The sequence below is a fragment of the Apus apus genome, chromosome 13 (assembly GCF_020740795.1).
Source record: "Apus apus isolate bApuApu2 chromosome 13, bApuApu2.pri.cur, whole genome shotgun sequence".
Lineage (NCBI taxonomy): Eukaryota > Metazoa > Chordata > Aves > Apodiformes > Apodidae > Apus > Apus apus.
This window is the reverse complement of record NC_067294.1, coordinates 2,907,500-2,932,206: the sequence shown is the minus strand read 5'-3', so window position 1 is coordinate 2,932,206 and position 24,707 is coordinate 2,907,500. Positions and strand designations below refer to the sequence as shown.

General features: G+C 41.1%; 1 protein-coding gene across 1 annotated transcript; it reads right to left on the bottom strand.

The window, feature by feature from the left end:
- Window positions 1-211: 211 nt before the first annotated feature.
- SEC24A (SEC24 homolog A, COPII coat complex component) lies at window positions 212-24,687 on the bottom strand. The gene is made up of 23 exons (XM_051631085.1): window positions 24,586-24,687; window positions 18,520-19,038; window positions 16,567-16,734; window positions 14,754-14,831; window positions 14,269-14,435; window positions 13,510-13,682; window positions 12,382-12,484; window positions 11,445-11,571; window positions 10,988-11,097; window positions 10,486-10,598; window positions 9,778-9,896; window positions 9,101-9,156; window positions 8,585-8,791; window positions 8,225-8,345; window positions 7,523-7,681; window positions 6,837-7,010; window positions 6,224-6,334; window positions 5,668-5,843; window positions 4,953-5,090; window positions 4,191-4,295; window positions 3,966-4,058; window positions 3,641-3,744; window positions 212-3,241 (listed from the first exon to the last, which is right to left on the bottom strand). The coding sequence occupies exons 1-23, from the start codon at window positions 24,641-24,643 to the stop codon at window positions 3,127-3,129; spliced, it is 3,294 nt and encodes a 1,097-aa protein (XP_051487045.1). The 5' UTR covers window positions 24,644-24,687; the 3' UTR covers window positions 212-3,126.
- Window positions 24,688-24,707: the final 20 nt, after the last annotated feature.

Genomic DNA, 24,707 nt, shown 5'->3' with positions numbered 1-24,707 from the left:
CAGAAATGCTCTGGAGGGACAAAAACTGCCAGGGACAGAAGAAAAGTTTGAGTCAGCTGCAGCTAATTTTCTCAAATTCCCTCTCAGTTTGCATCACCTAAATATTACATTCTAGCTAAAAGCAAAAGTCATCACTTGTTGGTACATGCTACCTATCTCATTTGATCAAATACATGATTCTATTTTTATCTATAAGAAAGGACTGATGGACTTGTATGAGTTCTTTCAATTAATTTTATTGAGTAGCCAAATCTGATAAATTAGCACAGATAAAATAAGCATTTGCATGTGTTACAAATGACTTTTTACAGGAATAAAACAGTGAAAATTACAAACTGTAAAAAGGAGGACAAGTAAATCCTGTCTCAGATTCAGAAGGGGGAAGATTTATAACTTCATACTGAAGATCAAATGTTTGAGTTCAGAAAAAAAAGATTTAATATTACAATATTATACACTACTTTACAAAATTAAATTTACTATAAGGATTACATCCATAATAGTAAACAGAACCTTAAAATCACATTTAATGGTCCCTTATTTAACAGCCATTTATTAAATTCTGTTAAGAAATTAATTCTAAATAAAAGTGAATCATTCTAGTTATTGCAACACAGTCTATGTGGACTTAGACTATATATTAAATTAAAAACAATAATGAAAGCAAAGTAAAATGGATGGTAACAATGTTGGCTGAACACTAACGTGTCAAATACAGAAATAGTTTAAAACAAAAAAGTTTTCAACTAGAAAAATAGAGTACATTTGCAGTGGTAGAGCTGTCAGGCTGAGATCTAAATACCAGAGCCACTCTTGCCTATTTCTGCAGATCATCTTCAGTCTCCTCATTTTTCAATTGTAGGTAAAAATGACACATTTTAGGGAGTTTGTGTGTTCATCTGTCCTGTGTTGCCCTCATGGCAATACCAGGTGAACCAGCAGGCCTCCCCCACTGCGAGGGGATAAACTAACAAAGCTCGGAACAGGAATCTCTTCTGTGGTGAAGAGAACTCCAAGAGGGTTCATCTGATTCTTGTTTATCATCTTTTGCTCTGTAAAACTTAGGGACCCTAATTCAAAGTTGTTAATTGCCAGAAAAACTGACATCTTGAGCCATTAAGTCTGATGTACATAAAGCAATGAACCCGTCTCCAACATTTACATTCTTAAAAAAAAATAAGGGATATAGTAGGAAAACACAGTCACAGCAAGAACCAAGGTGGGCTGTTAGATGGATGATTTTCAACATTTGGGTGATAATATACCCAAAATACTAGGTTTAAGTCATAACCTATGCAAGTGCATAGTTTTATTTATTTATTTAAATTTATGATTTAAAGAGGAAAAAAAAATTACTGTCAAAACTTAAGAAACCTCTTCACTATGACTAGAAACTGTGCAATTCTCTGAAAAGCTGTTCAAGTAAAATATACTCCTGTTTGCTACAGAGAGAGCAGACAGGGAAGCTTCAATTGGTTCCATAAAAGTCTTCTCATGCTATTTTAGACATTATTCTGAACTTCACCTTCTTGTGCTCAAGCAACAAGAACCATTTCCCCAAAGAAACTCCTCCCCTGAAATAAGGCAACTCCTGACAATCACGTGCAGTTACAACCTCAGGTGGCAGCAAATGATTGCCCCATGATGTCCTGTGACACTTCTATCACAAAATGGAAGTTAACTAGTCTAATCACAGTACCTTTGACCCCTTAGAAGTGTTTTACTTCTTCAAGTTACTTGCCCCAAGAAGCAGTTTTGCAAGACCTTTACATTTCCTACTATCAAACACAACAGCAAACCAAGATTATTCCGTATGAAACACTCCCACGGGCACAGTAACTTAAATACTCTTTATGTTGGTATCTATCAATGACAGCTTGATCTCTGAAACAGAACAATTATCAATACAATTTTAGAAAATGATTTTTGCATATAAATTCTCACTGCAAGTTCAATGTCAAGTTCCACCTGTAGCTCTGGCAGGGATCTGAGAGTATATGTAAAGCCTTTATTTGGTGCACACTGGCTGTGGACCTAGACTCATTACACAGCTGCAGTAAAAAATAATAATTGAAAACTTCAAGCGTGTCTCAAACTATAAATCTTCCAACACAATACAATATTTTTTGCTTTGGAAAAGTAATTTCTTTTCCAATTTTGATGTCAGAATAGTCAACCTTGTCTCAGAACATTAAGCCTGAAGTTCCACCATACAAACTCGCCTCAGGAACTCCAGATTTTAAGGGCCTGACATTCATTTAATGTAAACAAGAGCCAAAAGTCTATTAAGCATAAAGAAAAAAATCTGAGATAACCCTCCTTGCCCTTCCCCTCCCACACCATTCACAAGCTGAAATTAAAAACTATTCCTTTTACTGAGAAAAAACAAAGCTTGTCATCTACCTAAGGCTGCTTTTGCTGCCCACTCAGCCACTGACTTTTTGTCTCATAGAAAGCCCACTCCTCTCCACTCTTTCTTAATTAGAATACTGACTTATTAAAAGCTTTACCAGATTCAGTCATCTCATCCAGGTGAAGCTTACCTTTAGTCCTATTAGCCATAATCCATCCAAGCACTGGATTATAGGTATTTGTTCGTTTCACAATGAACAGTCGTTTCATTGCTACTTTAAGCCTTAGGTTGAACACTGAGATGCTGTCTGTAATCACTGGATGCACTTAGAAAAAATTTCCCTGCAAATCATGATCAGTATTGTGAGGTTTTATATCTAGCAGCAAAAAAAAAAAAAAAAAAGCAGAGTTACAGAAATATACATTTTGAACAACAAAGAACTCTTTATTTTACAAAATGTATTTCACCTTTTCAGTATTGCCTCTGTAAATGTACTTCATGCTGCAACTACTAACAGTAAAAACATGATTTGCAGCAAATTAAAGGTGCTCAACCAGTTCCAACAGTTTGATTTCTTTTTTTTTAAGGTACAATATTATGTAGTTGCACATTTGATTCTTAGATGTGGTCCTTTATTTGCTTTAGTTTGTTGAAATCACAGTGAGAAGTTCTCATCAACTGCCTCAGGCCACAGATTTAATGAAGATATTACAAGGACAATTGTTCTTTACTGCAAAATCTTTCCTTAAAGAAGTGAGCCAAAGGCTAGTGTTTCATTTATTCACTTGCTGCTGTATATGAAGGAGGAATTCATAGTATGATAAGGCTGATTCTGTTCTGTCTTCAATCATGTTTTGCAGAAAACTTGCTTTCAATGGACTCTCATCCCTTAAAAATGAAAATACAAGTCAGTGAAATAAACATTTGCCAAGATCTACAGTGCAATACATTCAAAAAGTTACAGGTCAAGTGGCAAGGTATTTCAAGATCTTAAGGACACAGGAAAAGCGGATCTTAAATAGCTCTTGTTATTAAAATCCCAACACTAAGGGCACTTATCAGCGTTTACTTAATTTATCCAACTTGTTTTCTGACATTTAGGGTTTTTTTAGTTTGTGGAAATTCTGACTAGATACAATTCATAACAAGTCAAATCCATTGTCAAATCTGTTATGCACAGCATGCACCATTGTTAAAACTCCCATTAAGGAAGTTCAGTACATGAGATCCAAATATGTGCTGTTGAGAGGTCCCTAAAGAAGCACAATACTTAAAACACCCACTTACTTGATTATATATAGTATAGGAAAGAAAGGTCTCTGTTCCCTTAGCCAGGAAATGAAAGCTGTTGTTCTGGCAGATTCTGCAGTTTCAAGTTCTGGGAGATGTGTCTAAAAGGCAAAGGGTCTCATTAATACATACAGGAGGATTTTTCAGACCAACAGTAAAAGGAACACTTGACATAGCCCAACTGTCCTAATTAGGTATAAAGGAAAACCAGAGATGTTCTGTGATATACAACTAGAGGGCTAACATTTGAAGAGTGGTGTTTCAGTTTCTTGAAAATACTGTTTTGGCAGTAGGACTGGTGTAGAGCAAAGCAAGCACGTACCATATTCTGGGGTATTGAGCCATAATTTGGAACTCCAAGGACCTGGCTGATAAAGCTCTGCCCACAGTTCTTCCCAATCCACAGAAACATTACCTGGAAGATACCCAGCAACAACATTAATCCAACGCACAGCTACACCTCAGCAGTCTCCTACACATTTTGAGTTCTCAAAAAAGGCATCAAATAGATCTGTACACATTTTAAAATTCCCACTATGCAACTTACAGAGCCAGCATCCATTAGGTAAGCACCATCCCTGCTCAGCTTCTCCACAGACAGCTGGAGGACGGGTGGCTGAGGTATAGTTCTGTCATTTATGTTAAGAGCTCCCTAAAGGAAAAAGAAAGAAGAAAAAGCAGCAGTTCACATCTTGATGCATTGAGACAGGCACAAGAACAGAAGGTTAAATAAGGACAGGACCTATTACACTGACCACTGAAGCTGGATCCTTTTAGTTGAAGTCATACTTCAAGTGCATAATTTACTAATAAATCTCTTAATGATTTAGAGTGGATGTGCTTCATCAACTCAATCTAATTAGTTATAGGACTCATAAATATCAGATTTGTTGTATACAAAAGATGCAATTTCTAAAATTATTCAGGCTCTTACATAAACTTTTTCTCACTGTTCACAGAACTACTTGGACATTTTAAAATAGAGGAAGTTACAGAGGGACAGAAAATTTAAGCATTCGTTACACTGTCTTTATGTACATGGGATTTAGAGTGCGTGGTAATGACACAAGGCAAAGAGTGAAATAACTTAGAAAAAACCTTCCCCATCCCTCTATCCATCCACAGCCAGAGCACAGCTTCTCTCTGGAATTCATCAATCCAACCCAAATAACAAACGCATAAATTCAACAAAGGGGAAAATACGAAACCGTAAATTCCAGCTCCACAGCTTTCATGTGGAAAACTTGGGGGATTTCTAACAGATTTATTTTCCCATCTTACAAACAGAGAGAGCAATGCAAGCACTCACCTCATCCGTGAGGTTATCCACTCTGTACAGGCTGGGGTGCGTCATAAGCATGAGGTAAACAAGGGGCTGGTTCTTCACTTGACACATGGTAAAAATGCGCTCATCTAAACGTGTGCTTGTCCCAGTTTGAAAAGCTTTCTGCAAACAACCAGGCATTTCATTGGCCATTAAAGCAAAGTGAGATAAGCTGAATTTAGCACATCATCTACTTTTTATTTCTAACTTGCTTAAAAGTCTCAGAGTTGAGCTGTAAGTATTTTCTCAAAATACAGTATTTTATCACTGCAGTTTCTGCAGAAGTCTCCAAATCCCACCATTTTTTATAACATAACAGACTCAAAGATAAAAATACATATTCACCACCTGTAAATTGTATGTTGTCTACACCCAGGCCTGAGAAACAATTAAATAGGCTTTGTTCTACATTGACCTTTCAAGTCATCAATTTCTGAGATGCAGAGAAACTGAATTGTCATCTTGAGACAACCTTGTGCAAGGACTGTTGTCACATCTGTGAAGCATCTCAGCACTCTAATGGCAGATTGAAGGAAGGCTGATTTATTAGACAATCTAAGCAAAGCAACTTCTCAGTTTTGAGTCCTACGAAAATACTGACAGAGATAGATGCTTCGTCGATAAAGAAAAGTCCTTTTACTTCAGGTTTACATGCCAAACAGACCATCATCCTCTGGCACAGCTTCCTTCTAATTCTTACCTGTTTTAAGAGTGCCAGTACATAGAGAGGGAAGAGCCTGAGGGAGTGGGGGGCCATGAGGCCAGGCTGCTGGATGCTCAGCACTGAGGAGCGATAAGCGGACAGAGAATCGATGACGGCGTTGACCAGGGCGTCCCGAGCATCACTCAAAGTGGCAGAGACTGAGCGGTCCACAGCTAAGGAGAGAGCAGAGCTCCAGTCAGAGGCCTTTTCTCACTCAGCAGGGATACAGTCACATCTTCACTGTGCTCATTTTAAAGTACACTTTTATGCACCTTAAGCTTTTACTACATATAAAGGAAGTCGAGACAAATGATTCAGAAAAAAACACCCCTGATGATGCACCAGACTAAGACCAAGTCCAGGTGACTACATGCAGCTATTCTGATACTTCACCTAAGCCAAGCATTAAAAAAAAACAACAACCTCTTCAGTTTGCAGCTTAGAAGGCACACTTAGAGAATATTTTCTTCTAAGGTTACTTCCCAGAGGATTACTGCTCAGAGCTTTAGGGATATCCTCCATTCATATCCAAACAAGTTCTTATCTTGCTTACCCATGTTGGCTAACAGCCCCGTGATGGCTTGAACATCTGCCCCCAGGTAGACATCACTCAGTGTTGTTACCACAGGTAAGCACATAGTGTGGACACGAATTCGTCTTTCACCTGCAAGAAAACAAATCTCTAGTCTTCAAACATAACTGTTGTCTTATGAAACAAGAAATGGCACTGTTTATTCAATAGCAAAAAGAAAAAAAGTAATTTAATTTACCATACAACTAATGAATCAGGACATTCCAGTAGCTTTTAAAAACAGTTAGTTGTCAGTTTCTAGGTTAAGTCTACCTATTCTCAGACCAGAACTACATTTCCCAAGAAACTTCCTGGTCAAAGAAAAGTAACATCAACAACCTGCAGTAACACTTCACAGCTATGATGTTGATATTGGATAAAATAGTTTTTGTAAGTTCCTGCAACTGGACACAAAAAGACTTGTCTGAATATTGTCCTGTTAGTGCAGCTAACACTACCTGGCTTTCTTTGGGAGTGTGGTTTAAGCACTGGACTTGGTAGAGTCAGGTTAATGGCTGGTAGAGTCAAGTTATGGTTGAATTCAATCTTAAAAGTCTTCTCCAACCAGATGGATTCTGTGACTTTGTGATCTTACCTTTGCTGGATGTGTACAGGAGAGCTGACTGAAAGGAAACAACTTGCATATCAGTCAGACTCTCTTCCACTGACATTTGCACAGCATATCCTGCATCTGGGTTTACGTTGGGTAAGGACAACAAGTCTGTAGACCTTACAAAGAAGTTCCCATGGAAAGTATGAATGGAAAGACCTACAAGGTAAGCATTGCATCAAGTCAGTTTTATGTCTATAGTTGTGAACTACTGACAGCTTTTACACATCTGCCATCACTGTTAGATGGCTCTGTACCAGAATGCTGATTCTTCTCAATGAAATAAAGTATCTTCAGGAAAGGTAAACACCCCAAACAGACAACTAATCCATAGAATCCACAAAGCCTACCAGGAAGCAGGAATTTGGAAGTTAAATCAATGCAGTAGTACTAAGTCTCTAGACCCATAAAAAAAGTCCCTTGTTGAAATAACAAAATTTCCAGTTTTAACCATTCTAAAGTGGAACTTGGATTCCAGTAAAGATACTGCAAATTCAGCCTTTCATAAATGGTCTGATTCCTGGCAGTGAATTTTGCTTTTCTAATCTTTGCCTTTTAACCATTTAAGCTTACATAACACTCAAAATACCAATACAAACATTCCCAAATAACAGCAAATTCCCCCTTCCCCTCTGTCTCACCCCCTCAAAAATCCAAAAAACTGCTCAAACCTTTGGTGCATCTTATCCTCATGACAGCCTCAAACCCAATCTTTCTAGTTAAATATCGTTTCAGTTCCTTTTGCAACTTCTCCACCTGGACAGGATTGTGTTTATGATGGTAAGACTGGTAGTAATAGACACTGCCTGCAGAATACCTTGATATACAACCTGAAACAAAACCAACAGCCATTGGCAGAGTGCAGACAGCTGCTGCTGTGGGCTTTCAATATAACAGTTGAATGCAATGTTCTCTTTAATTATTAAAGTGTTCACATCTGTGAAGAGCTCTGTGAAACAGTTATAAACCAGTATGTTCAAGTATGTATGTAATTTCAGGTGTGAAATAATTTTCCATTGGCCTGAAATAACAGGTACTTTGTCATTCAAAAGTCAGGTTAGATAGAGAAAAAAGAATTAAAATGCTAATGAAGCTTACTCTGAAGTTGTTTACACCAATGTTTAAAAAGGCATAAAAGGAGAGTATTTAAGCCACTTATACCAGAATCACAAAGAACTATGACTCCTTAGGGGAGACTATCAAAACAGTTAGGTTAAATAAGGGAAGACTGATACTTCTGTCACTGCTCATCAAGGATTAATTTTCATCTTGACACACTAGATTAATTCAGATCACATTCATATACTAAATGTTACTGTAGATTGTATGTATTTGCCAAAAGTACATGCCCAAAACAGCTCAATATGACTTACCTAGAGAAGCCAAGTCAGAATATTGTCCACTAAGAAGAAATAAATCTACTGCAACCTGTTGCCCTGAGCAGTCCAAGGCTAACTTCTTGTAAAAATCAGTCGATGGTGTCAGATGAATGTCCTGTTAATACAAGAGAGCATTACAAAATACAAGGGACATTCTAGCAGATTAATACATTTATTGCCCGTTTTCAGGCACACTGATAATTGATTCTCCATCACTGATGACAGTAATATCTCACACAAATGAGGTTAGCTCAAGAAGAGAACCACAAAATTAACCTAGAACAGGCAATCCCAGAAGCACCTGCATGTACAGAACAGGGTAGACTGTGCTCTCAACCTTTTTGCTTTTCTGACCTTTGCAGTTGCTCTTTGGTTTGGCTCTTCTCGTGACTTCAGAGCTCCCATTCCCACAGATGGAAGCTGTGTCTGGAAGACAGAGATTCTACCTCCAGTGGGGGACATCAGTTTAAAGGCAGCCTGTAATGCAGGCCCCAGAGCACTCTGAGTTTCCAGGGACTTGGTAAACATCTGTGGCAGGCTCCTCAGCAGATCCTGAATTAGCTACAATTAAGAAAACAAAAATGCTTAGATTTAGGAGTTTTGCTCTTTATAGAGCTGATTGCTGAATATACATAAATGCATATTAACACTTCTAATATTAAGGTGGCAAAGAAAATGCACTAGCAAAAGTACTGTCTTGTTTCAGGTTGGAAATTTTTTCAGTAACATTGATAACCTTAGACCTCTTTTTTTCCCCACCTCAAACTTGGCATTTAAACTGTTAGTGTTAAATTACAGTAAGTAATGCAGAAATTATCAAGCATATCTCAAACTGTATAAATGTCATCAGTTATTTAATGTGGTTCTTACCTCTTTATTTTCATTTAAATTTACTAGTAAGTTTTCTGGCATTGGTATAAATACATCTGGAAGGAAAAAAAAAAAAGACTAGCTTATTTTTTTTAACACACATCAAGCTTCCCCTAATTGTATCTGCTAGCCATTATACCTATTGAAAAAATACAGTATCAGTGTGGAAACCCATTTAAACCTAATTATGTGGATTTCCTTTTTTTTTTCATAAGCCTCCCCATGGCTAGAATGCTATGTCAGAAGACCAGTCAGGGTCAGAGGATAATCAAGACTATTAAGTAAAAATGCACAGTCAAGATTTTCTAGTGTTCACTCTGCCCTACCTCATAACCTGCAGTGAAAGGTGACTTGAAACTAAAGGCAGAAGAACAAGCACTAAGCATCAGTCACCACTGAATCTACAGCAATTTACCAAGCATCAGTATTTGGGATCATAAGAGAAATCTAGATAATTGTACAAATTAAACTAGAAGCTAGGAAGGCTGTCTTCATGTTGGAAGGTCACAGCATTGCTTAGACATCAGGGGCTTCATCAACACAGACATATGCTACTTTTAAAGCCATTACTAGGGAGACTGATGATCTGATCCAGAAAATCCACCAGACATTTTTTAAAAAGGCTGTCAAAACCAGCAGTCACTGGTAAATGCTAATCACAAGTTATTTCTGCATACCTTCGATATCTGAAACTATAAGCATCTGGGGCTGCGAGAGACCTTCCTGAAGGCTGTAGAAATGGATTGTGCTGTCAAATGTTATGAAGCCTATTTTTGTTCTAGTGTTTCCAGGAAGCCTAAAAATGAGACATATGGCATTTAGCAAGATGAAATTTCATTTCTGCAGGCTTTTTAAAAAAACAACAAACCACAAACATCCACTGCACCTGTCCAAGGTTGTTACCAAGTAGTTAAGTCATTTTGGAGAACAAAACAAAAAACAAAAAAAGGAGCTCATAGTAGAGCCACCTCAAGAGCATTTTTGAGGGTGGAATAAGAAATGGAAGAAAAGGAAGAAACAAGCTGCAAAATACCAAGCAGCATTTATGTAAATTCAAAGGGCATGTATTTGATGAAAAGTTTATTAGAGTTATGCATTCCTTTCAGAAAATACAGTTCAAAAGACATCTTAAACATGGTGTTTATTTCTTTTTGGGACTGGTGAAGCAGATAGGAAAGGGCCAGACTAAGACACAAGCCTCAAAACTATCTTTTATACCAGTGTTAAAGGAAAAAGCCTACAGCTTTATGCTACATTTTAATACAAAATGGGCTATTTCTAACCTGCTAGAAAGCTTCTCTAGACAGGAAGTCCTGGCATGCTGGTTTCTATCACAAGTTTCATAAGAGGATGAAAATAGAAGATGGTATGAAAAAGGTACTTACAAGTCAAGATTGTCTAACAAGGTCTGGCAGACTGTATTCAAGTATCCTGTCTCTATTGCATTATGAGAGACATCAAACACAAAGAGGTACACAGGTGGCTGAGGTGGACGAAGCTGAGAACAGAAAAAAATACCTTTAATCTTCAAAATGACACTTATTAGATTGGGTTTATTCATGCTACTGAAAGTTTAAACTCTTAAAACAGCACAGCTAGAACTTCTGAATGCATTTGTCTCTTATTGGGGAATTCTAGAAGTGTAGTTTTCTTCCAGAAGACCTACAAACACCCACATATTCTAAATATTGAAGAAGTTTGATATAATAAATGTTGAGAAATGGAGAACTATTTGCAGTTCTTTCCCAGAGTTCTCACCAGGTACACTCCTTGAGGCACCAACTGCTCTAGTAAGCTGGAAAGCACCCTCTGGAGCAAGTCTTTTTCTGAGCTCCCTCTTGCAGTAAAACAAAGGGAGAGAATAACAAAAAGCAAAGAAAGCCTTACCATGTATTCAGATGGAGCCATGAACTCAATAGTAGCATTCTGGACTTCAGGTCTTTTATGAGGTTCTCCATAAACTCTTGTCACAGGATTATACATGAATTCTTCAGGAACTGTGCAGACAAGTTGATATATTATTACTTCACACTAGTACAAGCCGTGGTGCATTTTTAAACAAACACATCAACTTTTTTGTGCCTGTTGGGCAACACTTCTTGGAAAATTACACTAGGCAGGGCAGCTCCTCTGTCACCTGCTGGGAAACCTTGGGAGACCACGTCAGACTCCCTGTGGTCCATGACTGACACCACTGTCCCTGCCCACAGGAAACACTCTTCACATCTCACAGCCCCAGCATGGCTGGCAATGACCACCAGGACCAACAGCAGTACAGTCCAAAGGTGAAGGTGAGAAAGGTTAACCTTAGCAGTTTAAAGCCATGAGCATATGTAGAACCTACCATCATTCACTCGATAGCACAAATTGCATTTCCATCTCCTTTGGTCTAGAAAGCTGACAAAAGGGTTAATGTACGTCCGGCAGGAACGGCATCTCACAATAGTGCTTGAGGTGACCACAGGCAATTGCTGGAAAAGAAAAGCTTCCTGTTTTAAAGCATCACCACACTATAGCTCTTCATCTACCATAACATCAATCACACTCTGCTTCCTGGTTAGCTAGTCAGAGCACGTTTGTTGAAGGAAGAAGTATTTCTGGATACTCACAGCACTCCTACAATTCCTTCATAAGACAAATGCTCAGAACTGAGCTCAAACCTATTTGGTTAGAGACAAACTTGGCCTCTAAAGTCTTGAATTTTACACTGATGGTTTAAGGCCAAGTCCTACACCAAATAACACATCACAAATCGGGCAAAAACCCCCACATCTTTGAAAAAAATTACTTGAATCATGAAAACCAACAGTATTTAAAAGAGGCATGCTACATTCACAGTCTCCTGGTGATCTGAGGACATCCAAATGCCTTTCAGTTTGTTAATTCTTATTTAGAAATTAATACTAGGTTTTGCATAGGAAATCAATAACTAGAACTGATATGTGACAAGATAAAGGTAGCTAAACAATATGGGAATTTATAGATGGTGCCTTCAGTCACAGCCCGAGTGCTGTGCTGCCTCTCAGCTTCTGGGATTTTGAGGTTTGGGAGGGTTTTTTAATTAAAAAGTGAGGCTTGGAAGCTTAAAAATGGCAGGGAGATAAATTTCAGGAAAATTACAACGAACTGTATGGAACAGGGAAATGTTAGTTACCAGGGTAATTTCTGTGGGCCAAGATTAGCCAGTGCTTGCCCTTCTTTTATAGTTCATTGTCCAGCTCTGGACTTTTTACAGGCATAGTTGATACTTGAGCATTTAAAGTTGTGAATATTTGTCATACCGATAAGTCTTTGAAAGGATGAAGCAGGAGCCCCAAAGGAAGTTTGGCTTTATTCAATAAGGCCTGAGTTTGAGGAATGTTAGTCAAGGTACAGCGGAACAACCTACATGGAGGACAAAGGGTTATTTTCAGAGGTTTTCAGATAATAAAATTATTATTTCAGTAGTACAGAGCATCCTTTATATTTTTCTCAAGCTGGTGGAATTCCATTTCCAGATAAAGGATCTTCTCCAACTCTGTCAAATGGCTGTTTCAGTCTGAGCTTGAACCACAGTACATACTCTGAGTTCTTCTGTTATTTTATACACATGCTCTTTACACAGAACTGAGTGTTACCTTAGTCACTCGAGTCATAGTTAGGCCTAGCAATGTTCAAAGTTGCATCAAATCTTTACATACTAAGTGTTACTTTGGACCATTTTGAGGTGGCCTTATATACAAATGTGAAGCAGCAAAGTTTAAAAAGCTGTCTTAAAGCTACACAAAAATAACTATAAACAACCTCACAGTCATTTCAGGGACTTCAGAACTCAGTGGTTTCCACCAAGTGCAGATGTGCACAGTACTTTTGCAAATCCAGTCCAGCTTATTGCTATGACCAACTTCATAAAGACACTTATTTCCTCTATCTATCATAAAAAGACTTGCAAAGGTGCAGAACCTGGTTATATACTGGTTGGTCTCCTTAGAGAGGACCTGAATAACCAATTACCAGCCTTGTGTTTGACATTCGATTTCTTGCACTCTTTTCAATGGTTACTTCAGTACAGAGGTCACTCATGTTTCTGCATTCACAATCTTTTTGGTGTACCTCATTTAAGTGAGTTAACTCTTAGTTCAGATCTTTTCTCAATCCTACTCAAGGCCAGCTGTATTGTCAAGTTTTTGTATTGTGCCTATCAACTGGTGCCTTGCAAACAACATATTTTTCTTCATACTTCCCACACGGATAATTTTCCCCACTTCAAAGTTGGAGCCACTTACCCCCTTTATCTTAACACAGTGAGGCCTGTTTTCAAAGTCTTCTACTCACAAAATTAAATCAATGTTTTGTGAAGAGTTATGTTTACAAGTAGGAAAGTATCCTTCAGTTTATTTTGATTAATTATAACAAATTGATAATCTTACTCAGGATTACAGTTGAGCTTCTGGATCTCTTCATGCAAGTTTGGGACAGGAGCCTTCAAGAGGGTTGTAGGGAGAATATTTCTTTCTTGAAGAAGATTAACAGGTTTTAATCCTTCTTGCTGTAGACTCAGGCTACCCATAGATGCAGTTAAGTGATTAGTGCCAAGGGCAGGCTAGAGTAAAATAAAATTTTAGAAATTAGCACCAATTATTTGCATGAAACTGACATCTCATTTAAAAAGCAAACCTGTTTCCTTTCATTTTTTTAAAAAATGTGTTTTAACTGCCATTGTATTACAATGATGTATTTAGAAATACTACTTCGTACATAAACTCGGACTTGGACATGTAACATAACAGAGGTAAAAGCTAGCATACATTTGCTACAAAGCTCCTGAGATAAAGAGGCTTAGCTGGCAGCAGTGTTGGTCAGCTGGCTTTGAAAGTTTAGGAAAAAGCCCCAAATACTTCAGCTAACAATAACAACTCACGGGAAGGATAAACATGCCAAAAGCAGCTGAAAGTTTTAAGTATTTTGAAATGGAGGATAGAACACCTCAGAAAGAGCTGGTACACAGCTTTTCCAAACTGGTATGAAGGTGACAGCAAAAGCATTCATTTGAGGCTACGTCCAACATCTCAAACCAAGGTGACCGACAGAAGCTGCACCCCACAAAGGCACAATCCCCACCAATCCCCTCTTCTCTCTACCCACACATGCCACAGGTAGTACAGGGGTAAAAACCAGAAAATCTTTACCTGTTGTAAATGTTTTGATCCATCTGGATATTGCAAAGCAGATGTTTGCATTCCTGGTGCTCCGGGTGGAGAAGTATTTTGGTATCCTGGAGGTAAGGCAGGGTATGAATACCCAACACTTCTATTCATCTTAAGATTTGGGGGTGCAGGAGAGGGATGTGGAGTTGCTAGAGGCAGAAAAGACAAATAGTTAAAATTAACTGAAGAGCAGCAGCTTGCTCAATGCACCAGTACAGCAGGAAGGCTTTTGGTTGTTGTTCAGTTTTTAAGTACAAACAACTGAACTGCAGTGCTCTTTGCCAAGTGCTGTTAACTGTTTTCCCATCCTTACAGGCTGAGATATGCTAACTGTCAATGCCTAAATGTCATATTTGTTTCCAGACAGACATCAAACCAAGGATATATATTTGTACATAAATGCCTAAGCTATTTTTCTCAGACTATATTTTTAAAAATAGTAAACATTTTTAATCCCAAAGCCTTACCCATGAGGCCACCACCTTCTATTGCATCATAGCTGTTCTGCACCACGGACCCATCACTGGCAGCAGATGTAGCATCACCTATTTAGAAAGACAGTCCCAGTAAAAATTTCCACAAGTTCCTCACAAGTTGTAATGAGGTAACTGCAAAGAAATCCTACTTCCTATGAAGATTAGCAGTTTGGATCTACTTGGTTTCTATCTCAGGGCAAAACTGAATTAAATACACTTCTTACCCTCTTTCTCATGCACACTCCTCCAGCTGACATGACCTCAAAGGACATGAATAAAATCTCACAATCTTTTACGAGGAAAGCAAAGTCCCTACACTTCTGGTTGAATGATCTTTTAAGATTCATTTAGATTAGGTATTCACCATGACCTCCAAGCTGAGATGCAGCAAAGTGTCAAGAGACATTTCCTCCCCATCAAAGGAAGTGTCTCTAGGCCAGCTACAGCTTTCAAAGTATCCTGAAATTTAGCTACCAAGTTCCCTGAAGAACTTTTCCCACTGATAATTCACAGAAACACTTGGTTCCCTTCACACTCGGTCCAGTACTGCTCATCAAATACCAGCAATCCTGATAGGGCAACATACCAGTCACAGACCCACACAATGTCAGGGCTTGGAAGGGACCTCTGTAGACCAAGTCCAGCCCCCCTGCCAGAGCAGGACCACCTGGGGCAGGTCACACAGAAATGCATTCAGATGGGTCTTGAAAGTCTCCGGAGGAGGAGACTCCACAACCTCTCTGGGCAGCCTGTCCCTGTAACCCTCACAGTAAATAAGTTTTTCCTCATGTTGAGGTGGAACTTCCTGTGTTCTAGTTTGCATCCATTGCCCCTTGTCCTATCACAGGGCGTGACTGTCAAGATACAAATTCCAGCTGAGATCAGAAAAACCTTGAAATCGAGAGAGTGCTGCCAAAGGAGAGCCTTTGTAAGCTGTGTCTAAATATACAAACCCAATTATCTATGGCAAAGGAGGAGGTACTCAATTTACTTTTTATTACCGTTAAAATCTTTGAAGGTGACCCCATGAAGGGAACGTGTATAATATGCTGAGCCTTGCTCGTATGCAGCAGTCAACCTACTTCACACACAAAACATTTCTATTCATTACGAAGAAAAGATTTTTAAAGCTAAAGCACTTTCTAATAATTCTCCTATGTTCCAAACTAAGCTAAATCTGAATATACTTCTCTTGTACTCACGCAGCTACCCCATACAGGAAACTGTCAATCTGAACATGCAAGGAACCAGCAGCTGTGACAGAACAAACTAGGTATGTAAAAATGAAACTGGCAGCTACCACATGGCCCCATGGAGCACGGCCACTAAATGCAATACAGCTACAGGTCTGTTTGATTCACAGCCCTGATGGGTTCTCAAACAATGGCATATTTGTGCAGGGCCCACGGGAGACAGAGGAAGTCAGGTATCTGCCTCCAACAGCTGACTCTTAATAGCCTCTACTAACTACCTTCAGAAAACGAACAAATCCAAGATGTCATGTCAGACATTTTACACAGAAGAGAAGAATAAGGTATGGCTATAGAAACCATTCTATGATTCAATGTTAAACACCACTTAGAAATGTATTTTAGAGTGTTAATTATTTTTATTTTATTAACAGCTGTTAACAAGAAATATTTTACTTCCTTCCAGGTCCTCACCTGCTCCTTTCAGATAAAATTATGCAATGTTAGCATCAGTTTTACTAGAAGGTCTAACAGAACCATGTACTTGACTTTAAAGGTTGCATATTAGAGCAAGATACAATGTTCTAATTCAAGAAGAGCAAATTGTTTCTTACCTTCTCGAACTGCAGCGGAGTTTAGCAGAGCCTGTGTGTTAGGTGGTCCTGCTGTCAGTGTTGATGGCCTAATTAAAGGTGGACCACCAACTGGTGGGGGTCCTAAAGGTGGCCTTGGAGGGGGCTGAAGTGGAGTTAAAGGCTGAGTCACTGGTGGAGGTGCTGATCCTGTAAATAGATTAACTTTTAGAAGGAGTTTAACCCAGCTGAAAACAGCAGGAGATACATAAATCCCAACATGCATGCAGAAGGTTTCGCAACTTCAGATTGTTTCTGTCACACTCTTATACTGGGCTCCTGCAGCTTTTATCCACAATCTCTCTCAGCTTTTTGTTAACATTGGAAAGAATTCCAAGATGCACAAAAAGCATTCCAACTTCAATCACTAGGTCTGGACTTCATAAAGTTATAGCACAGCCCCCATGTTAGAGTAGAATGAACTAGTAAGAGGCTGAACAGAGTCCTGGTGACAGGATGCTCATCTTCCACTTCAATAATCTGACACAAACCAGAAACATTCAGATTTTATAGCTACTAAAATTACCTGGGAAAAAGATTTCACTTGGGAAAGCATCTGCAATGTGCAGTTTGAATAACTTGCTATGCAAGTGTGAGGTGTTTTGCTCTGAAATGTTTAACCCTCCATGTTAAAAGTCACAGGAAAGTCTTTAATTGCTTCTGTTTTAAAATGTGCCTGAGAGGATGTCCAAAGTTGGCCATATAGGCAGGGAGCTGGCTGACCTTTGTTCTAAGACTGAGCATGATCAGCAAAATGAGCTAAACACACTTTAAAAGTGATCATTGTTCTACAAAAAATAACCAGGGAAATGGCTCAGGAGGATTCACTGTTGAATAGATATAAAAATTCTCCAATTCCAGACACTCACTCTTATATCATGTGCCACTTTCCAAAACTTTTCATCATTTTCCTCACTAATTCCAAAGTACTAATTGTTTATTCCAATAAACTCACAGAAATAGTCTCATAAATTCTGCAGGCTTAAAACAGTTTGAATATCATAACAGAATTGGTCAGGCATATAACTAAAAAAAAACCCCTAACATCAAGAAAACACTCTAATGAGTCTAAACACATTTCACAAGAAAAAGATTTGCTTTAACATTTAAAGTATTTCTGTAAATATCTCCTATTAGCTCAGAAGGATGGTTAGAAAAAACTCTACAACAACAAACAGAACTTTGGCAAAGAGAAACTTGAGTATTAACTTTGCTTTCATAATAATCACAAGTTATGCAAGGGCTACTTAGTGTTAGAAAAGCTTTTCCCCAAAGGCAGAAACAGACAAGGTATTTCTTTGCATCTCATACTTTCAGAGAACTTTCTAAATGCTGACAGTTACTATTAGATAGTGAAAATTACGAGTTTGAAGGAAGGAAAATTTCCACTCAACTGGCCTCTATTCCAACAGCATAGAATGCTCTCCAGTTTTCTTTCCAGGCTGAGCTCAAGTTGTTTGCATCACCCAGACTGAGACCATCATGAGAACTACCTCTATCAAGTGGTTAACAGGAAGGCTAACAAGGTTTAAATTGTGAAAGGCTACACTCACTAAACAGGACCACAGCTTTCACCTGTCAATTCCCAAAGTTCCCACTTGACTGAAGCGTGCCAATGCTCCAGCAGCCATCCCAAGGAATGGTGAAGGTCACAGAAAGAGCATTACCCACAAAGAGCTTCCCAGAGCAACGAGACATCATTCAGGTGATACCTTCTTCAGCCAACTGAAACACCTGACCTGCACACAGAACTTCCATCTCTGATCCAAAGAAACCACCCCAGGATTTGTGATGTGAATCTTCTCAAAGTATCTCCTTTGACAACTTGGTTCCACAAGCAAAATGCTGCTGCAGAGTCAATTCTATGTTCTTTTCTTAAAAAAATAAGGATGCTGAGAAATGGGCACGGAGAGAACACCACAAAGTTATAGTTACCTGGCTTCATGTAGCTGTTCTGAAGCGGAGGACCACCCGAAGAAGCAGCATATTGGTAACTTCCTGGAGGATTTGTATTTCCTGGTAAGGACAGTAGTGGCTGAGCTGACCCTGTCCCTGTCATGTGAGCCAAATGGCTGGTTTGAGACCCCACTGGCTGGCTCACAGGAGCCTGGCTGTGCTGCCAGTTTGAAAGCACTGCTGGGTTAGCTCCAGGAGGAAAGCTACCAGCAGGTGATCCAGCAGCAGAGTTTTGCAACGCCGGCAGCGCTTGTGGAACGGGACCTGTTTGTTGTACTGGTGACCCAGAGAAAGGTGCCACTGGTGGCCTGTTGAGAGTCTGCCCAGGTCCTTGATAATTGTTTAATTGAGGAACATTCTGAGAGCCACTGTAGTTATACTGTCCCAAAGACTGATGGGGAGGAACCTTCCCCGGTGCCTGATGCGGATACGATCCTGCAGCTGAAGGGCTGTATCCCTGGCCATCTGGTGAGTGCATCAGCTGATTCTGAACAGGACCTGGAAGAGAAAAGCCAACAGCCCTTTAGAAAGTCAATCTTGTGCATCACTTCTGAAAATAAGAGATGTGAACGGCAATCTCTTGGGATTTAATTCATCTCCAAGCCTTTTCTTTTTTTAAACAATCAGGTGCAAGTGACAGAAGAACTGCTGCAGGTGACATCAATTTGGTAGCATTTTACAAGCAATACTTAGATCTTTGGTCTTGGTTTTTGTTTGTTTGGTGTTTTTTGTTTGGTTGGGTTTTTTTGTTTGTTGTGGCTGGTTTGTGGTGCTTTTTTTGTTTAGTTTGGGGTTTTTTTGTGTGTGTTTTGGTGTTTGTTTTTTGATGTTGTTTTTTTTTCCCGTAGCCTCCCAGTTACTAAGCATTCCTGTGCATGAGCACTACCCATCCTCCTGGACTGAAATTCACACACAATACTATTTCTGTCTTCAGGAACACCCAAAAGCAAGCTGACCAATGAGGAGTGCTCTCCCACACAGCTGGCAGCAGGACAGGAGAGCAGACTGAAAGTAGAAGAATCCATGATGCAATAACTCAGTTTCACTTGATGACTGACACCAACTCAAACTTCAGCTTATGGCAAAGACATGAGCAGCCAGTTCCAGCACAGGTCACCGTGCGGTTTCTCAAGTGACAGAGTTAATCTACAAAAGTTTCTGCAGTTAATTTTAGTAAGGGAACTACTCATATACATACCACTTGTGTGAGTGGCCAACTGGTCATCAAGATGGAATGAAGGGCAATTTAATAATAAAATAATTCACCAGTCAGGAAAATAAACCTTGATAGGTTAAAGGTGTTTCTTATGTATTGGTTGGTTTAGCTGAACTAAGTTGTACTCATTGGAAAAAAAGATTAATAACTCTCCAAACAGAAACACTGGCAAGAGCATAATCAGATTTCTGCTTTAGAGAACTCAAAGAGACAGAGCACCAAGAGCTTTCCAGTGTGATAAGAGCTCCATCAAGAAAGCTACAACTACAGGTTGTTCATACTGTTGCCACAAAATGTATGCCACAGCCAGCCATGGCCCCTTAAAAAAAAATCAAAAAAAAAAATCACAAAAACACTTTCTAATGGTGTAGCATTTTTTTAAGCCAGTCATACTGTGGTTCCCCCCATCCAACCATGGTTTGACTACTGGAGATGTTCCACATACACAGTGAAAAGAAAAAAGCTCCTCTTCATGGTTGAGAGTTAAGATTATTTTCTTTGCAACTCTGCACTATTTTCCAGATTTGCACTATTAGTTAAAATGTGGGCAGGTTTTTCTAAACCTAAAGAAAAACACTTCATTTTCCAAACCAGAAACACCACTTCAATTTTCAAAAACATGCCAGAGGATAAGCCTGCAGAGTGGATATGTATTTACCATACAAGTACTAGAAACAGCTGCCATTAGAATAAAATCACAGAATCATGGAATTGTCAGGGTTGGAAGGGACCTCTAGGGATCATATAGGCCAACTCCCCTGCCAAAGCAGGATCCCCCAGAGTACATTACCCAGGACTGCATCCAGGGGGTTCTTGAATATCTCCAGGGAAGGAGACTCCACAACCCCCTGGGCAGCCTGTCCCACGGCTCCATCACCTTCACCATGAGTAAGTTTTTCCTCATATTTAAATGGAACTTCCCGTGTTCCAGCTTGTGCCCAGTGCCCCTCATCCTGTCACTGGGAATGACCGAAAAGAATCTCCAGTCCCCCAATCATCTTTGTTGCCCCCCACTGTACTCTCTTCAGCAGTTCCCTGTCTCTCTTGAACTGGGGAGCCCAGAACTGAGCCCAGTTCTCCAGATGTGGCCTCACCAGGTCAGAATAGAGGGGGAGAATGACCTCCCTTGACCTACTGGCCACACTCTTCCTTATGCACCCAAGGGTTCCACTGGCCTTCTTGGCAGCAAGGCCACATTGCTGGCTCATGGATCATTTACTGTCTACCAGGACTCCCAGATCCTTCTCCTCAGAAGTGCTTTCCAGCGGGTCCACCCCTGACCTACACTGGTGCTCGGGGTTCTTCCTCCTCAGGTGCAGGACCCTACACTTGCCCTTGTTGAACCTCATGAGGTTCTTCTCTGCCCAGCTCTCCAGCCTCTCCAGGTCACGCTGGATGGCAGCACAGCCCTCTGGGGTGTCAGCCCATCACACAATTTCATTTAAGATTAAAACAAAGATGTCTGGTTTCCTATTGAAACATTCTGGTTAAACTTCAAAAAGCAAGCAAGTTAAAATACCTTTGAACTTGGGCCTTTCTGACAATAAATTAAGCTGAACACAGAATACAATGAAATAGTTAGAACAAACACTGCACTGGGCATTCAGCTCCTCACTCCCTGCAAAGCCTTAGGCTACAATCCACAGGCAGCTGTTACTTCACTGAGTATCCTACACATCCACACTGACTCCATAGCCAAGGCACCACCACAGTGTCCTCATCCTCACTGCCTCTTTTTTTGTGCATAAAGAGTATGTACTATATTATTCTCCACCCATTAATCTCAATATGCTGCCTGTCTTTCCTTAGGAAACCCAGTTATACACCGCTGTCCTTACAATGCTGCTCATAAATCTTAGTAATTAGTCATTCTCTAAAATCAATGGTTTCTGAAGAAAAAAAGCTTGCACAAAAATGCTAACAATTGTGACTCACCTTTGACAATCACCCTGCAGTCTATCAGATGGGTTTTCAACAATCGATTTACAAAATCCATTGTAAATTAAACTTGCTAACTCTGAGACTGATGAAGAATTCTCCTGTGATGCCAGGCCTCAGGACTGCAGCAGCATGCACACTGGTACAATAACACTATGATAAGCCATAGCAAAAATACAGAACAAATACAAATCAATTTCCTAACTTAACTGTTCACCTTCGAGCATGAACCTGTTGCCTGTGCAGGAAGCACAGTGTTTGGATTGCTCTCTTACCCACTGTCTTCCCTGCCTGAGGGTTAAGTTTGAGGATAAAGCAATGGAAGTGAAATGAAACCCAAAACTGAATAACCTGGCATTTTCTACGGCACTTTGCTTTAAAAATCAAATCCACTACAGCACAATGCTCCAAATTTCTATTTTTAAAGGCAGAAGCACAACTAAAAGTCTCAATAGGCTACTCTCAAGTCTGCATAAAGCTGCCACCAAATTAAAGCCACAGCACCGAGGGGTGCAGACTGATCCAAAGGGCTTTGCAGTGCACAGAGACTTCTCAGAAGCAGGAACCTATCCTGCCCTGACCTCTCCAGAGAGGGCACAGAGGCTCTCCAGCTTTCCCCAAATGCTGCTGCTGGGTTTCTGTGCTATTCTGTGAAGCCAAGAAGCAAGAAGGAATTCAGCACAGACTGGAGAGCTAGACCACCTGCACAGCAACAAAAGAACCACCACTCAGAGCTAAGTTAGTGATGCAAGAAAGGCCACCTACTTAACAGCAGAAGACGCCTCTACAGGAGTTCAAGGTCATTTAGCTTTTCTAAGAGAGCAGGAGGGGCACTGGAATATAGAATGAAGGTTGCCTAATGGTTTTAAAAAATGAGGGGTCAAACTACTGGCACAGGAGGCTGAGATCCAGAGCCGTCTTTTCTGCCATACAGAATTTCAGCATCACCTGCTCTGAGCCAGTTATTTAGGACATCACTTTCACCAGCCACAGCCTTTCCAGCCTCCAGGGAGATGGGAGGATAAATACACTGGAAAGGTGCATCCCAACCAAACTGCCATGGGCTGGGTCACCACCTCTGCCTGCTTCAGCTGGCTTTGACCCACTGGTCTCCAAACCCAACAGCTTCTGAAGCACCTCATGACCTCCAAGTGCCACACCAAGACATCACACAAGGAGAGCAAAACAGTCCTAAAAAATAATTGTTTCTTCTTCTTCCTTCTGCTGTTAACTGGAAAGCAAATTGGCAACCAGCAGTTAAAGGAATACAGAACACTGGTCCTATTAGAGGAAAAACAGATGAAGTAGAGGAAGGATGTTGCTAAGAAACCTGATGCTCTGTGCTAAACATTTCTCTGGTCAGCACACCGTGCTGCTGTGGGAACTCACTGCCCTCATGGACACCAGAGTTACCTGCAAACTGCAATGCAAGCAACAAGTTGAGAGGAAGAGCTGACAGCTATACAGCAACTTACCATTCTGCTGACAGCTTTCTGTCCTCATAGGCCACTGCAGGTACCACAGCACTGCTCTCACTACACTCTAGGCTGTTTTAAAAAGCTTTATTTTCACTGTAAAGGTCAAGGATCACAGCACCATCTCAACATATATTCTAAACAATACTAAGAACAGTCCATGTTTGAATAACCTAATTTATTCAGAAGGCCAGCAACTCAAATCTCATCCCTAACGTACCATATCAACTGTTTAATTTTCATACCCTGTATTTGCATAACTCTGAATTTCAGTTCTTTATTTTCCATACACCTGGCAGCCAGGAAGCCTGAAATTCCTCCTCATCCAACTGCCTCTCCAGAACTTCCATTATGTGCTTAACCCTACTACAGGGAAATCAGCAAACATCAAGTGATGCCAGCCTGTAAATCATCCCACTCCACTGCTGCACCAGCCAACCTTCCTTTGCACATTCTCCAGAACAGAGGCTTTCTCTTCAGCCCTTATTCACACACTTCCCACCTTCTTGACCCTAAAAGCAACCAGGCAGTGGTGTGCAAAATGTCCTTCTGCAGATGACTTTGAGGAGAAGTGACAAGCAGGCTGTGAAGGAGGAGGGGGGACAAGTCAAGCCCTTCCACTGCCCATGCATCCAGCAGGAAAATGAAGTATCACAAGATCTCATTATAACTGAAGAGCTTGCGAAGCAGCACATGCTGAGAGACACAGGGAGACCAGCAGGGAAGCAAGGGCAGAGGATGCTGCCTGGGTACAAGATCAGGAAGCACTCCCAACAGCACAGATTGCCACACGTGTGAAGAAAACAGATAAGGAGACAAGGGTCGCCTTGCATTTCTGTCGTCCCGGCTAAAAAGGCTCCTCGGAAGTCGTTCAGTTTCGCCCTCCTTGTCTACTTTTTAAATATATATGTATTTAAATTTTTGAGGGGGAGAAATCGCCAAGGCCTCCCCAGATGGTCACACAGGGCAGGAGACAACAGCGGGTCCCGGGAAGGCGCAGGCACAGACCCCGGTGCCCCCGGGCGCACGGAGGGGCCGCTCGCACCGCACCCCCGCCGCGGCGGGGCAGGCCCGGGGCTGCGGGCGGGCGCTCCTCTTCCTTTACAAGCCGAAACTCGCCAAAAACAACCCCAGCCGGGGATCCCGAGCCCCGCCAGCACCGCTCCCCGGGCCCCCGGGCGGGCTCAGGCGCCGCTACCCGCTGGTTCCGTCCCCTCCCCGCTAATCCCGCCGCCTCCTCCTCCCGGGGACGCGGGTGCGGGGGCCGGACACAGCCCCGTCCCCGCGCCGGAGCCCGCCGGGCCGCGCAGCCGCCGCTCCCCTCCCCCGGAGCCGCGGCCTCCCCCGCGGAGCGCGGGCCCGGGGACGGCTCCTCAGCCCCGGAGCGGAGCGGAGCGGCCCTGCCGCCTCACTCACCGTTGCTGCAGGGCTGCTGGCCGGGATAGGCAGCGGGGGCCCGGGCGGGCTGGGCCATGGCGGCGGTGCGGGGCGGGCGGTGCGGGGCTCGCTCGGCGCTGCCGCCCGTTCTGGCGGGGCCC

Bases quoted from the DNA above. Each gene is read 5' to 3' on its own strand.
- SEC24A (XM_051631085.1), bottom strand. From the start codon at position 24,643: ATGGCCCAGCCCGCCCGGGCCCCCGCTGCCTATCCCGGCCAGCAGCCC. The intron at 11,098-11,444 runs GTAGGTTCTACA...TTGTCTGCACAG, and splicing joins GTGCTATCGAGTGAATGATG to TTCCTGAAGAATTCATGTAT. The intron at 3,745-3,965 runs GTACGTGCTTGC...TTTGCCTTTTAG, and splicing joins GCTCAATACCCCAGAATATG to ACACATCTCCCAGAACTTGA.